This window comes from Patiria miniata, unplaced genomic scaffold, assembly GCF_015706575.1.
Source record: "Patiria miniata isolate m_02_andy unplaced genomic scaffold, ASM1570657v1 HiC_scaffold_20, whole genome shotgun sequence".
Taxonomy (NCBI): Eukaryota; Metazoa; Echinodermata; class Asteroidea; order Valvatida; family Asterinidae; genus Patiria; species Patiria miniata.
The window spans coordinates 12189202-12205669 of NW_024037059.1; the positions used below are offsets into that span (position 1 = coordinate 12189202).

The window sequence follows — 16468 nt, forward strand, 5'->3', positions numbered from 1 at the left end:
TTTTACATACAGCGTTTATTTTGAGAGCCACAATTTATGTACATCAGCCTGACCTAGTAAATAAACGTGTTCCTTAATCAGCCAAGTTTGTTTTCGAATGTTTTCTCGTCATTGGTGTTGATTATGCTCTCACAGTAAAAAAAAAAAGGAATAAAAGTTACTACGGTACCAAATGTTTAAACGCATTTTTAACGGTAGTGTACAACATTGCAAACCTCAAACAAGAAAACTACCAAAATTATTTTGAAATACCTTCCTTGCCTGTAAGTGAATAATAGTCTCAAGCATCCTGTGAAATCATGGCACCTTGTGTGCTGTCATTTGAAAGAAAAGTGGAATTTTCATATTAATTTTCAAAGATGGTCAGCCGACCATCGTTGTGAAAACTTACCCCTTTTCAGATACTGCCCCCCATTTAACCAAATTTAGGTGGTCCACATTTTGTTTGCAATCGGTTACACATCCGTTAGGTGCAAGCCAGTTAGTCTGGTTCCGTGACCTAACAGTTTCCCGATAAATTGCTCCGTTTCGTCTGAAGTAAGGTCAGGAAACCAGACTGTACAAGAACAGCATTTTTTTACAGCATCTGTGAACACAAAACTTTAAATAGGTCAGTGTAAAAATATTTGCTCTAAAATATTAACCCCTAAATTCATCAATTTCTGAAAAGTACATCACAAGTAAATGTTATAAATTAGGCCTTTCTTGAACCATGCAATCACCTGCGGTCTTTTCCTTTTCCGCTTTAATGCTCAAATGAGTCGATACTAACACTGATTATAATGTCTCAATCAAAAAATGTATAGAATACTGTACAGTTAATATTGTCCGTTTTCGGTACTTTTAAGCTACGGTACAATAACAAATTATTACTAACGACTTCTTAACATTAGCATTTTATACAGCAAAAGACTTACGTATATATGGCACTGATGCTAAATTAACTAATCGACATGAAATTACATTTAATACAACATAACATGCGGCCTGTACTTCAAAATCCAATAATCATGCAAAATTTAGAATGAAAAAAATTCTCACAAACAATTCTCACAAGAGTTTAAAATTATGAATCTACTGTGTTTTTTTTAGTATATGAATATTCTTTTCTTTTTGCCGTATGCAAATATTTATATAACTATGCAAATAACTAATCGTAGAATGTATATTTACAGTGTTACAGTTGAATCAGCATTTCAACTTGTCTGATGCTTCGGTTTAGTGTTGCATCAATCCTCTGTATTAATTTATTTGTTGATTTAGTATCCGATAGCAAGTCAATGAGCTTTCTTTATGTACCGCATTTCTTTTTAAATTTATGGGCTACATTTTGGATTCATAGTCCTTAACACTGTACAGTGTCGGCCCAAAGTGTAAGTACAGAAGCAACGCCCTCAGTTGTTAGGACACACCATGGCCTTCTTAAAATTGTGACAAGTAACGTTATTATCATACGTTAATTAAGAGTATAAAGAATATTCAAACAATGATTCAGCGTAAAATTCATCGTATGGCTCCTTTAGTAAATGTCTGCCATTTGTAAAAATTGAAGGTTTTTTCAAACATATACATCATCGAGAGATATACAACGGCGGTGTTGATGGGTAGTCCCTACGACTATTTTGCAGAGCGCCCTCATTGAATGTTTCCTGAAGACACCTTTGAACGCCCCCTCGCTGTATTATAACCAAAAATTGAAGCACAATCCTCAAAAACTCAACAAACACGACCAACAATCACGCGTGTAGCACAAAATGCGAAGACTGTAACATGTGAACAACACACGTCGTGATAACATTTGTAAGGCTTTGATGCAAATCAATCGGAAAAATCATTGTATTGTGGCGAAACAGCCGGTGGACTGGTGCGAGTTTACCATGGCTCGCCTGGTTCCCCGACGTCGTGCGTAGGGTATAGCGCGTAGTCAGAGATTTTAGGCAGTCCGTCTGCAGACGCTGTTGAGTGAACTTCGGAACGCAATTATTGCCGATTACTGAGTTAACCTCGTGCATGTTCGCCGCTGTTATCGGAAGGGTGGACATCGCGGCGTGCTGTTGAAGGCGGATGGTGAGACTTTAGAGTAATAATTAGCAAGCTAGACCTTTTGTTGTAAGGGGAAATTAGCCTGGGTGGCTGTGGGTTGAGCTGGTGTCTGGAGACCTAAGGTTCGTGTGGTATGTGCAGCAGTATTCCCTGGTCGGGAATTGGGTTGCCTGTTGCCTGTCGACCTTTGTCGCCAGGAGTCACCTCGGGGTTATAAACCGCGCTCCGTAACCTGAGCCCAGTGATTTCTGTATGCTAGGTTGCATGTGAGGGTTACTCTGGTAAAGTCTTGATCAGTGTGTGCAGTTCATAACTTGTTGCTGTTGATCGCACTGGGTGTGCACAGTGAGGTTCTTGCCACTGTGGGATAATCGTTCTAGATAATCGATGAGGTTAATTACATAGAGCCTGGTTAGGCTGGTTGTTGTAAGCATTGTATAGTAAGAGGTTATTGTTGTGTAAGGCTTACTTTATAGGGATAAACCTAGAGCAGCGGGGAACGTTGTTCTGCGAGGTTTATTGGCCACTCATTGAACTTTAAGCCTGTGTGTTGGACTGAATAAAGAGTTGTTTCTTGTTCTCTAAGACACATGTGTAGTGAGGTTTATTGAGGTTACCTGGTCACCTCTAGGTTGCTTGCCACGTGAATTGGTATTCCTTTAGCGTTGGTATATTTCCAACAAACGGACAGGCCTAGGACTTGAATCCTCCGTTCGTGACGTAGTCCCCCCTTATTTGCGTGTAACCGCTCATGCGCATGTAAGGTCATTAAATATTTTTGTGGGATAGTCAGCTCTTGTTGGTGTGGGTGTAATTCCTTATCCATAGACGGGCGAGCGCGCCACAGTATAATTATCGTCTTTAATAAGTTATTCGTCTTTAATTTGTTATTCACAGCGTGTGAATGAGCAGTTTGCTTTATCCTCAGTCAATGAACGAAATGGAAATGTTACACAATTTAGTCTGTGGATTGAAAAATATGCCGGTCTGGTCAGTACTGATACGAGAGTAAGTTAAGTTTTCGCCTTGGCCTTCGCACAGCTACTAGGAATCACTTTGAAATTTAAACACCTGTATTATTATGTTGTGAGCCGAACCACTGCATTGTGTACATTTGCATGTACGAATCCAGTGTTGGCTCAAGGGGGAGAAGTATAGCTGTCAAGGAGGGGGCGAAGCAGGCATGAGCTACCTATTTGCCGGGGGGGGGGGGGCATATAGACTATCCGCCACTGCCTTTGTGTTTGTTGCACTTTGTTCTAATTTTGGTTTGTTTGATTCCTTTTCTGCGGTTTGGCCTTCGGTTTAGTCGCGCAACAAACTGTGAAGAAAGTGTAAAGGAAAGGATTGAGGGACGAGTTGATTGGAAGAACCAGAACCACGACCCATGCATACACCTCGGTGGATAGAGTGACTGTTCCCGTCTGAGACAGAATCCCCATGATGATTATTGGCATCCAACAGCAGAAATCCGTCATCACGATCAGCGCCATCTTGATCGCCATTCTGACTTCACGCTCCCTGTGGGCATTCACTCGGACGGCACTGGCCGTCCGCTTGACACTGACGAAGATGGCGACGTAGCAACACAGGACAAGAAGAAAAGAAACCAGATTGACGCCAAGGAAGAGAATGATTGACAGGATCCAAGATGGTTTCTCACCTGTGGCGTGGACAATTTTATCGACGAATTGTTTCACCACACTCCCCTCCGTGATTTCTAGGAAATCTTTGTTCACACCAGATGTCTTTGTGGTAAGAGGAAGGCCGATACAAACATCCGAAAGTCCATATATATCAGAATCAGACCCAAATGAAAGGGTCGGTACGATACTCAGACAAAGTGCCAGAAACCATAAGACAACAATGATGACTGTCGTTGATTTTCCCCCAAGAGAGAAGTTTTTCAACGGAAACACAATGCCAAGGAAGCAGTCCACGCTGATGAGTGTCACAAAAAACACCGAAGCCTCGCTGGACAGAATGGACAAGACTCCAGCAAGTTTACACATTATGCTGGAGCGCCACTCAGGGGCCACAAGAAAGTAGTCCTCGCCAAATGTAAGATCTGCAACAGCTATGATTAGCATGTACACACCCATCATGACGTCTGCGAGCGCCAGATTTCCAACCATAAGTGAGAGCGTCTTTTTACCCCCTCCGACCCCTTTCTGTGTAAGCCTCCAAATCAAGACGGACAAATTACCAATGAGGGCGCTTATTCCCAATACCCACAACACCGCTCGTAGTATGTTATTTGGCATAAGGCTGTCGCACAGAATCAAATCTGATTGAGGCTTTGTAGTGTGACAATTGTGCTCGGTAGAAAAGTGATGCAACTTGGATAAGGCACAGCAGAGACGGTAGTCGTCAACGAATCTGAAAATCATAATGAATGTGTATTGAACATTAGGTGCAGTGCATTAACACATTTCTTGATAGAACTGCTGATGTATTTGATGCCAGGGGCGGCGGAACCGGGGGGGGGGGGGGGGGGGACAGGGGGCACTTTTCCCCCAGATTTACCCAAGTGCCCCTTTTGCTGACATCAATGTGCCCCTTCGAGCATAAATGTGGCCCCTCGAGATGAAAACAAAACTGGCCACAAAATTTGGGATAATTTTTTTTCAGTAACCATTTCCCAAAATGGTATAGAGAGTTCTGATATGAACAAGGAGTATGAAAACCAAGCCCCAAAACCCTTACAATGCGCCCTGAAAATGGGCACATCATGCGTAGTTTGCATAATGGCCGGTTTTGAAGAGCGCCCCCTATTTCGGAAGATAGTACCAGCCCCCCCCCCCCCCCCCCCCCACACACACACACACACACACACACACCCATACTTGTTTCACATGACTAGTGTGGACTTTCCATTGCTTTCGTGTAGTTAAGAAAAACCAGTGAAAAAACTCATTATTTCTCAAACTGTGAAAACTCTTTCAACCCAATTTTTTTTTCTATGATTCCCTTTAGTGTTTCTCTTCATTCTGCTACAGATAAACCTAACCCAAAAATGCCTCTAAACCTGTTTTCCAGAAATGGGGAAACACTGTGTGGACGTGGGGTAAGTCCACACAACGTCGGTGCTACCTACATTATGTGGACGTCTTTTGTTCGGAAGTCCACACTGCGTATGTAAGACAAACTCACCCAGACACACGCAGACCCACGTGTGTAAATGCCGGCAATCGTGGACGCCCCATTGTCCCTAATCCTCTTTCTTTTGTTTGTACTCTAACTTTTTAGCGACAGCTCTCATTGGTTTTGTACACGATTTGAGATCGTGGACGTTCGGTCAATCGTGGACATATTGTTTGCGCCCCAATTCTTTTGTCCTACGTCCACGATTGCCGGTGTTTACATACTTACATCCACACCCTCACGTTTGTTTAATGTGTAAATCGAGGATTTTCCTATTTTTCCTCTTCCCTTTTCCTTTGTTTATACTCTAATTTGTTTGCAACAGCTCTCATTGGTTTTGTACACGTTTTCTTAGCGAGGTCGTCCTCGATTTGGTTCCTGTCCTCAATTCGATGATGTTGCACGTGTGTGTGCTCGATTTACACCATAAACACGCACACACACAGGCATGTTTGTTTTACATACCTAGTGTGGAGTGGACATTCCTTTGTTTTCGTGTAGTTAAGAAAAACCAGTGAAAAAAACTCATTTTACTCAAACTGTGAAACCTCTTTCAACCCAAATTGTTTTCTATGATTCCCTTTAGTGTTTCTCTTCAAAATTGCCACAAATAAAACGTAACTCAAAAATGCCTCCCAACCTGTTTTCCAGAGAGGGAAAACCTTGTGTGGACGTGGGCAAGTCCACACAACGTCGCTGCTACCTGGTTTATGTGGACATCTTTTGTTCGGAAGTCCACACAGTGAATGCAATGCTTGTACAAACACACACAGTATTTGATTCACGGAGGCAAAGTGTCCGGTCAAAAAACGTGTCAACATTTCAGCACGGATGTGCCAAACAATTTAAATGCTGGATACGCTGCTGCACCGATGGAAGATGCCTTTTTGCTGAGCAAGTGCCCCTTTTTGGTGATGTTTGAAAACCGTTTCGCCGCCGCTGTTTGATGCTCTCGTGAATCGGTACGAATTGGGTACCGAAAAACATCACTTTCCCAAGCACTATCTGTGCATGATAAAACTATTACAATCGATTTTACTTTAAGAGCAACTAAATGACTTACGCGTGTTGCAAGGCTGGTAACCCATCAGAGGCGACTTTATCAAGCTTAGTCAACGTGCCTGATATATTAAGCAGGCGACTGAAAAAGATCAGACGTTAAATATTGTCTTTACATTTTGCCAATATAGGCCTTGGCCTTCTCGAAACCCATATATTCTAAGCAACTGGCATACTATTTTCTTTCATGTTAACTGTCTTTCAAACATGTTCATGTGTTCAACCATTGATCCGCAGGCTCGTTATAAACAAATAGTAAAGTTGGCCAATTTATATTTAATAGCCTAAAATTTACCTTACAACTAGTGTTTGGACTCGATGGCAAACATCAACATTGTTTTTATAAGGTTGCAGATATAAGTTTTGGGAAATCTTATTGGACATCTTTTATCAGTTTTCTGGAATTGCCATCACTTATATTATTTTTGTATGATAGCAATACATTGTAAAAATCCTCATTCATGGGAATTGCAAAGTTTAAATGGCTTAATGACGAAGTTTTAACAAATATTTGTAGAATATCAACCCAGCATACTAACTTACCTTGATAATAAAACGTACGTAAAATCCCAATTTCCAATCACACTCACTGATTCAGGCCTTTTTTGTTTAGCACAACGTGTCCCTTGGCAGAAATGTCTTTACCAAACCCTTTAAAACTCGCTGTGCTTGTGCAATATCTACATTTTGCAAACTATAATGAAAAAAGGAGCCGTAAAGACATTGCCCACGTCCAAATTAAAAATATGATTTAAAAAATTGCTTAAAAAACTCTCTCTTTTTTTAGCATGAGATTGATATATTTTTTAGTGTAAGATTGGTTCTCGTTTAAATAGCTTGAAATGCAAATGGAGCTTTTAGTGTCTCTTTTTGACATCAGCAACAATATCCAACTTACAGGGTTTCGAGACTGGAGAGTCCTTCGAGAGCACCAGCTTGGATCGACACGAGCGGAAGATTTACCATTTCCCTGTCGAATCACATGGAGAATATAACAAAGCTGAACAACACTACAAATATTTTCAAAGTCTTTGCGAGAGTGAGATTGGTTCCTATTTAGATCCAAATGTGGCTTGCAGGATATATACTCTTCACCACAAAGCAGTGGCGTAGCCAGGAATTTTTCAGTGGGGGGGGGGGGGGGGGCGCTGGGGGGGGGGGGGGCTGGAACATTTCATGGGGGGGCGTCAAGCAGGGGCGTCAATCGCTTCTCAAAAGTGGGGGGGGGACATACCTTGATCATAACTGATGCAAGCGCGAAGCGCGAAGCCCTTACGGCATGAAAAAAAAATTGGATTCTAGATGTTCTGTGGTGTTCTAAATGCTCTGTGGTGCTATCCGAGGCAATTTCTGACCACTTTAACCAATATTTTATTACGCAAAAGATACATTGTAGTACATAATAGGGCCCATGGCGTCATGTAGATCAATGATAATTTTTTTAGAAACTCAAAATCTCAGTGGGGGGGGGGGGGGCGACTGGGGGGGCGACAAGGTTTCATGGGGGGCGGTCCCCCCCCCCACGCCCCCCGGTGGCTACGCCACTGCCACAAAGAAGATACGAAGCATATCAAATTTACAGGTATTCGAGATTGGAGAGTCCGCTAAATGTACCAGCTGGAATCGACACGAGCGGACGATTTGTCATCCTACTATCAAATCAAATGGGGAATATAACAAAGCTGAAATACACTGCAAAATATGTAAATTTTAAATCTCTATTCAATTAAAATGCCTGTACGGCATGGACGTAAATTTCCCATTCCATTTTCATTCAAACATTGGCCAGATTAAAACTGATTTATTTCTGCCATCGAAGCAGAAATGGATTCCCTTGAGTAACCTGAGTTTGCATGATTTGAGAATTGTTAGTATATATAAAGTATATATCAAATATTTTGCATTTAGATTTGGTATTTAGAATGGAAAAACGTGTGTTTTTATATTCAGGGTTCTACTGTAGGTGACGGGCTGGCTGTCTAGTCTCCAGTCAAGGCTGTTGTAGGGCAGGACTCTAGTCCAGTGATCGACGGATCACAAGGATACCCTTCATCAGGCAATTTGAAACCGAATATTGATATGCATTTGAAAAGTGTTATGTTTTTAATGCGTGCAAATGAACAAATCGTTGAAAGTTTGGCAAAAAAAACTGTACTTTGTACTCTTCATATATTATGTTAGACATGCTTTTATGGGGGCATTAGGCAGTGGTGGATTGTGGGGATTGTTAGGGTGGTTAACCATCATCTTCCGTCCGGCCAAAGTCATTTGTGTTCAGATGTTAGGCTGGAAAATGCCAACTGGAGAAAAAATCCCAAGAATCCAAAACATTCGTTAAATAACACTCGTCATAAGATCTCGATTCATTTGCTTTGAACATTTGGTCCCTCTTATTAAATGTCTCTGTTTTGAATTAAACACCCTCCGTCAAGCCGCTTAAAAAAAATCCAGGATCCGCCATTCACTCGGCCGGGTAGGCTTTTATCACCACAAAACGTTATATCTCTCAGAATATATGGCCTGAGTTTTTTGCCTAAGTAGGCCTATAATAAAGGTCCAATAATTCGGACCCATTGCATTACTTCATTTTTTCGCAAAAACCATTGCGTTTCATTTCGCAAAAACTAATGCGTTATTTCGCAATAAAAAATAGTTTGTTTCACTTCAAGCCTGGCACGAACAGGCTTCCATAAAACACTGCTTGCAGTATATAGACTCTTTAACACAAACTAGTTTCGAAGCATGTCAAACTTACAGTGTTCGGAGATTGGAGAGTCTGCTAAATGTACCAGCTGGAATCGACACGAGCGGAAGATTTGTCATCCTACTATCAAATCAAATGGGGAATATAACAAAGCTGAAATACACTGCAAAATATGTAAATTTCAAATCTCTATTCAATTAAAATGCCTGTACGGCATGGACGTACATTTCCCATTCCATTTTCATTCAAACATTGGACAGATTAAAACTGATTTATTTCTGCCATCGAGGCAGAAATAGATTCCGTTGAGTTGCTTGAGTTTGCATGATTTGAGAATTGTTAGTATATAAAGTATATATCAAATATTTCACATTTAGATTTGGTATTTAGAATGGGAAAACGTGTGCTTTTATATTCAGGGTTCTACTTTGGGTGACGGGCTGGCTGTCTAGTCTCCAGTCAAGGCTGTTGTAGGGCAGGACTCTAATCCAGTGATCGACAGATCACAAGGGTGCCCCTCATCAGGCAACTTGAAACCGTATATTAATATGCATTAGAAAAGTGTTTTGTTTTCAATGCGTGCTGAAGAAATGAACAAATTGTTGAAAGTTTGGCAAAAAACTTTCCTTTGTACTTTTCATATATTTTTGTAAGACATGCTTTTATGGGGGCATTAGGCAGTGGTGGATTGTGGAGATTGTTAGGGTGGTTAACCATCATCTTCCGTCCGGCCAAAGTCATTTGTGTTCAGATGTTAGGCTGGAAAATGCCAACTGGAGAAAAAATCCCAAGAATCCAAAACATTCGTTGAATAACACTCGTCATTAGATCTCGATTCATTTGCTTTATAGACATTTGGTCCCTCTTATTAATTGTCTCTGTTTTGAATTTAACACCCTCCGTCAAGCCGCTTAAAAAAAATCAAGGATCCGCCATTCACTCGGGTAGGCTTTTATCACCACCAAACGTTGTTTCTCTCATAAAATATGGCGTGAGAATTTGCCGAAGTAGGCCTATAATGAAGGTCCAATAATTCGGACCCATTGCATTACTTCATTTTTTTCCGCAAAAACCATTGCGTTTCATTTCGCTATAAAAAACTAATGCGTTATTTCGCAATATTATTGAGATATTTCGCGATAAAACATATTTTGTTTCACTTAAAGCCTGGCACGAACAGGCTTCCATAAAACACAGCTTGCAGTATATAAACTCTTTAACACAAACTAGTTACGAAGCATGTCAAACTTACAGCCATTCGAGATTGGAGAGTCCGCTAAATGTACCAGGTGGAATCGACACGAGCGGAAGATGTGTCATCTCACTATCGAATCAAATGGGCAATATAACAAAGCTGAAATACACTGCAAAATATGTAAATTTTTAATCTTTATTCAATTAAACTGCCTGTACGGCATGGACGTAAATTTCCCATTCCATTTTCATTCAAACATTGGACGGATTAAAATTGATTCATTTCTGCCATCGAGGCAGAAATGGACTCCGTTGAGTAGCCTGAGTTTGCATGATTTGAGAATTGTTAGTATATAAAGTATATATCAAATATTTCACATTTAGATTTGGTATTTAGAATGGGAAAACGTGTGCTTTTATATTCAGGGTTCTACTGTGGGTGACGGGCTGGCTGTCTAGTCTCCAGTCAAGGCTGTTGTACTGCAGGACTCTAGTCCAGTGATCGACAGATCACAAGGGTACCCCTCATCAGGCAACTTAAAACCGTATATTGATATGCATTACAAAAAAAAATCCCAAGAATCTAAAACATTTGTTGAATAACACTCGTCATAAGATCTCGATTTGTTTGCTTTGGACATTTGGTCCCTCTTATTAATTGTCTCTGTTTTAAAGTCAACACCCTCCGTCAACCCGCTTAAAAATATCCAGGATCCGCCATTCACTCGGCCGGGTAGGCTTTTATCACCACAAAACGTTATATCTCTCGTAATATATGGCCTGAGAATTTGCCTAAGTAGGCCTATAATAAAGGTCCAATAATTCGGACCCATTGCATTACTTCATTTTTTCGCAAAAACCATTGCGTTTTATTTTGCAAAAACTAATGCGTTATTTCGCAATATTGAGTTATTTCGCGATACACAAATATGTTGTTTTACTTAAAGGCATAGACATAAATTTCCCATTCCACTTTTATTCAATCATTGGACAGATTAAGACTGATTTTTTTCTGCCATTGAGGCATATTAAATGTGTGCTCCATGAAGAGAGTCCATAAGGTTAACTCAAAGAAAAATCAATAGTTGAATGAGAATATTAGAAATAACATGCATTGCTAAATCAAAAAGAAATAAACATAAAAAAAAATTACGTAGCACGACAGTGCTGGCAGTAAAGAAAACACATGGAAGAAAAAAATAGGACACATAAAGAGAATACCTGATGATTAAAAACAAAATCGATAAGAAATTGCAATGAGCTGGGGTTTTTTTCCAAGAGAGTTTTGTTGCAGATGCGTAGTATCTTCCGCGACTCTGAAATCGTGTTGTGGGGCTAGCACAGGGAAGATTCTTTACGACTACTTTGTACAGGGAATGAAAACCCATCGGACAGGGTCATCTTTGTGTGATTCCAGGTGGGATCAACCCGAGGCTTACATCACGAATATTGCTGTCAAATCAAACATAAACCTTATTTATGAGACAAAAGTTTTTCAGCGATTTGCAAACAACAGAGATCACTCCAAAGACAGTTATTTTGATCACATGTATTTCTATTAGCCCACAAAATTGTGACAATAACATTATTTTGTATTATCTGTTAAATCAAAATATAAAAAATGACTGATTACTTCCTGATTAAAATTTTCTGGGCTTAACAGCTACTTTAAGGAATGTTACTCTTAACTCGAAAGAAAACGCTTGACGGTAACTTTGGAGAGAGTCGGATTGATGATAATGCTTATGATGCAATTAGAGTTTGCACTGTCTGCTGTGACATCGGAAACAAACAGGAACTGTATCAAACTTACAGCCATCTGAGTTTGTCCAGCCCGCTAAATAAACCGTTGGGAATCCACTGTAGAGGAAGACTTTCCATCTTACTGTCAAGTCAAGAATAAACAGAGATGAAATGTAAATGTATGGTGCCCCGCCAAAAAGCACTAAATCATTGGGATAATGTGACCAAAATATGTACTACTAATGACCAATTATTATGGTTTTTATCATAGACTTGGGAGCAGTAAGTTTATTTCCAATTATCTTGGAGGCGTTGCCCTGCATGAAGCACTTAATCTGTAGTTTATGATAAAACCATAATAATGATCTTTAAGTTCATATCCTGTTGATATGATAACTTTGTGTGTCTTTCTTATAGACACCCTGTACAACAAAATATTTCTAATTTACATTCCAAGGACATAACATTGCAACATAATCATCTGAACCCACATTGCGGTGAATGTAACAGTTATTATGATCTGTTACATATATTCTTTTGCTTAAAAACAAAAAGAAAATTAATATTGTATTAAACTTCCAGATTGAACCCGTTATATCAATTTGCTCAGAAGAATAATGTGACTTCCCGATTGACGTTATATCAGTTTGCTCAGAAGAAAAAAATAAAACAAATTTTCTGCCATAGGCCTACATTTTATTCATTTGGTTTACTGCTTCGTTAATCTAACGATAGGCAGGATACCGGTATCATTGAGTATCGGGAAACTTTAATGCTCATGGACAAGTTCGGCTTCTGTACATTGTCGGTTGCACAGACTTGTTGGAGCAGAGTTGGGGTGGGGCGGCCTCGTTTCTGATATTTGTCGGCATTGAAGAGCAGCTTTTTTTTGTGGTGAGGTCCAAAACTCCACGGATGATATGACAACAGTAGCTGATCTCCGATAAAGGTCGTGACGTCAGAGGTGCCGCAGATTTGGTGAATTCTCGCATTGGTGTAGTGCAACTTGTGTTCCTCGCCAAACTGCGCTGACTTAGCAAAACCCACCACGGACCACTCTGTGTAGAAAGTCCCTATACACAACATCCAAAATGTCGTTTTTACCTCCTCAGTGGGTTCCAGTTTTGGCTGGAATAGGTCAGTGTACTTTTAATCAGGCTATCAAGGTATGGAACTCGCAATGTCACATTATTTTATCCAATGATTTACTAACAGTGCCTTGTTAGTGGCGCAATTTGAGCGTGCGCTGCTGACACGGTAGCTGATATCGATGTCCCTAGTGTTGGGTTGGGCATGTGATATAATGTGCCCAGGTGCTTGAATGTCTCGGTGTTTTTGATGTTCATGTTGTTGATTTGGATAACCTAGGAGGAGAAGAGGGTGTTGGGGTTGATTGTTGTAAAGTTTGATATCATCGTCTCTGTCTTTAAGGTTGATCTTGAGACCGATATTGACGAAAACGTCGTTGAGGAGGGCGGCAGCGGTTTGGAGGTATGGCGTGCAGGTGCAGTGTTGAGGAAAAGGATGAAATCATCGGCATATCCGGACCAGGAGAGTTCGCATGTCGTCGATGGAGCTTTTAGGCGGTCTTTTCACGTATGTTCATGTCCATGCCTTTGTGCACCACTTAGTTTTTTTCCTGCAAGCGTAAGGGACCAAAAGATTATGAAATCTTACAGACGACAGATGGCGCCATTTCGCACCCGTTGATCAGCCGAAAACAATATCACATACCGGGTAATCATCCACATGTTACAGACGACCTAAACTCATGAAAATTACTGAGAACTTTAAATATGAAGTTTACAATCATGTCATGAGCTGACATTGTCCAAATGTAAAAATTACTCTTAAAAAAAAGAGATTTTAAGAGTGAAAAAAATAATACCCACCTAAGGAACGCAAACCTATTCGCAATAACTCGTAAATCCTGTAATAATATTTTTTCATATCTCATTCCAATTCGGTGATAAGTGGCATGTTTTGGGAAACTGTTGAACATTTTAAAAATCCCCAACTTAAGTTGGCTCTTTTGCCGATGATTGCATGGAAATGGAAAGCAAACAACGATCTAAAACGACATTTTCTAGAAATATCGAATTTTTTTCTCAAAAATATGGCGAATAAAATAAAAATAAACTCATTTCATTTCAACCGGTTACATTGTATTTCACTTAATAGCAAAATAATCAGGATGTTTTCAGATGAAAATTGGTGTGTCTTTCCTCTCCGCGGCGCTGCCATTTCGACAGTCACCGGCATTAGCCGAGATTTTGGCGCATACGCACAAAATAAGTGGAAGGGATGAACATGCTGCAATTTGCTTGGTGGCCCAGATTTGTGGCGTCAGGTTGTAGATCGCGTCATTAAGGGCTGGGTTGATGTAGATGAATTTAAGAAATTCGGGAGGACTATCTTGACTTTCCTTACGATTCTTGAGGCGTTTGAGGAATTCCTCAATTGGGAAGGGGGTCATGGTTGATATCGGCTAAGATGTTGTATTTTCTTGGAGGAAGGTCGTTAACAACAGTGGATGATCGAGTTCCGCTGGGTTGAAGGTGGGTTGGATGGGATTGAAGCGGTTCTTGAAGTGGGCAAGAATTTGGTCTGGTATAGGTAGGTAATGCCAGTCTTGGTTCTAAGTAGAGTCACTTGGAGTTTGGCAGTTGCGATCGACTTTTCTATGTTCCGCTGGGTATTGAGTGAGCTTATGAGCTGAGCTTCTGCTTTGAAATGCTCATTTAGTGAGCTGACGGGTTCTGATCAGGATCAGCCTGGACACTTTTTTGCTTCAGATCCCTTGGATTCTCCCAAGCGTCTGACTTTGTCTTGCTTTCGAAACAAGTTCTGCAACGTTCGATCGTTTATGTAAATCGATTTGCAATGGGATTTCGAATATAGAAACGTAGTGGAGACTGGAGGGCATCGACAACGTTCACGTTGAAATCGTCAACAGTGGTGATGTCAAGACGTTGAGCTTCTCCTTGACCAGCTCGCTATAGGCTGCTCTGGTGTCTGGGTCTTTAGCTCATCTAGCTCGAGTGTTCGTGTTGGTTTGGAGCGACGTAGACGAAAACGCGCCTGCAAGTTCACTGATGCCTTCTATCAAGAAACACTCTTGAAACTTTGTTTTTAAAGTGTCGTGAAGAAATTCAACGAATTTTGGAAAGTTCGGCCATATAACTGTACCTTTAACCCTTCATTTGTTTTATAAGACATGCTTTTATGGGGCATTAGGCAATGGTGCATTATGAGGATTGTTGAGGTGGTTAACCATCATCTTCCGTCCGGCCAAAGTCATTTTTGTTCATTTTATGTTAGGCTTGAAAATGCCAACTGGAGAGAAAATCACAATGTTCCCGAAAAATCGTTTAGTAACACTCGTCATCAAATCTGGATTAATTTGCTTCAGGCCTTTGGTCCATCTTATTAATTGTCTGTGTGTTGACTTCAACACCCTCCGTCCACCCCCTTTTAAAAGCCCAGGGTCCGCCACGCACTCGGGTATGCTTTTATCACCACAAAAGCTTCATCTCTCATAAAATATGGCGTGAGAATTTGGCGAAGTATACCTATAAAAAAAGGTTTAATTGCATACTCTATTTATTTGCAAAAACCATTGCGTTCATGTCACAAAAACTAATTCCGTAATTTCGTAATGCTATCTCGTTATTTCGCAATGTATTGGATTATTTCTCCATACAACGTTGCGTAATTTCTCCATATATTGCATTATTTGCAATACTATTGCACTATTTCGCATAAAAATTGCGTTTTTTCGCCAAATTATTGCGTTATTTCGCAAAAATAATTTGTTTCACTTTTAAAACCTGGCACGATCAGGCTTCTGTAAAATGAACACAAACAAATAAACACAAACAAAATACAAAGCATTTCAAACTTACAGCCATGTGAGATTGGAGAGTCCGCTAAATGTAATAGCTGGAATCGACACGAGCGGAAGATTTCTCATCACACTATCGAATCAAATGGGGAATATAACAAAACTGAAATACACTGCAAAATATATACATTTTAGATTGGTGTTAATAGTACTATTGATGAATTGTTTTCCTTTCAGTTTTTAATCTTTATCCAATTAAACGGCCTATAATGCATGAACGTACTTTTGTCATTTCATTTTAATTGAACCATTGGGCAGATTAAGACCATTTTTCAAATAATCACTCGGGTGGGACTCGAACCCACGAGCAGGAGGGCGTGGGTTCGAGTCCCACCAAATGATTTTTTCCAACTTTCACTTGGGAGGTTTCACTGAGTATACAGTGTTTATATATCGATGAAGGGCAAAACCTAATATTGATTTACATTACCCCGGCGCAAATATTCTTCCATCTTAATATGAATAGTTAAATGCGGTACCCGCTGCTATGTACTTCATATTCAAACCAGCCAACCGATCCTCTAAGCCCGGTGGTCGAGTGGTAACACGTCTGCACTAGAAAGCAGGAGGTCATGGGTTCGAGTCCAACCTGAACGATTTTTGTTATGACTTATATTAGCGAGCTTTAAAAAGAAAATTAGTTTACTTGCATATTCGTTACTGCAGCTATTCATCAA

The 16468-nt window shown here is 40.2% G+C and overlaps 1 protein-coding gene across 1 annotated transcript; it reads right to left on the minus strand.

Annotated features, from left to right (window-relative positions):
• Window positions 1–3298: 3298 nt before the first annotated feature.
• LOC119727813 (G-protein coupled receptor GRL101-like) lies at window positions 3299–4433 on the minus strand. The gene has a single exon (XM_038199881.1). The coding sequence runs from the start codon at window positions 4431–4433 to the stop codon at window positions 3303–3305; it is 1131 nt and encodes a 376-aa protein (XP_038055809.1). The 3' UTR covers window positions 3299–3302.
• Between the last annotated feature and the right edge of the window lie 12035 nt (window positions 4434–16468).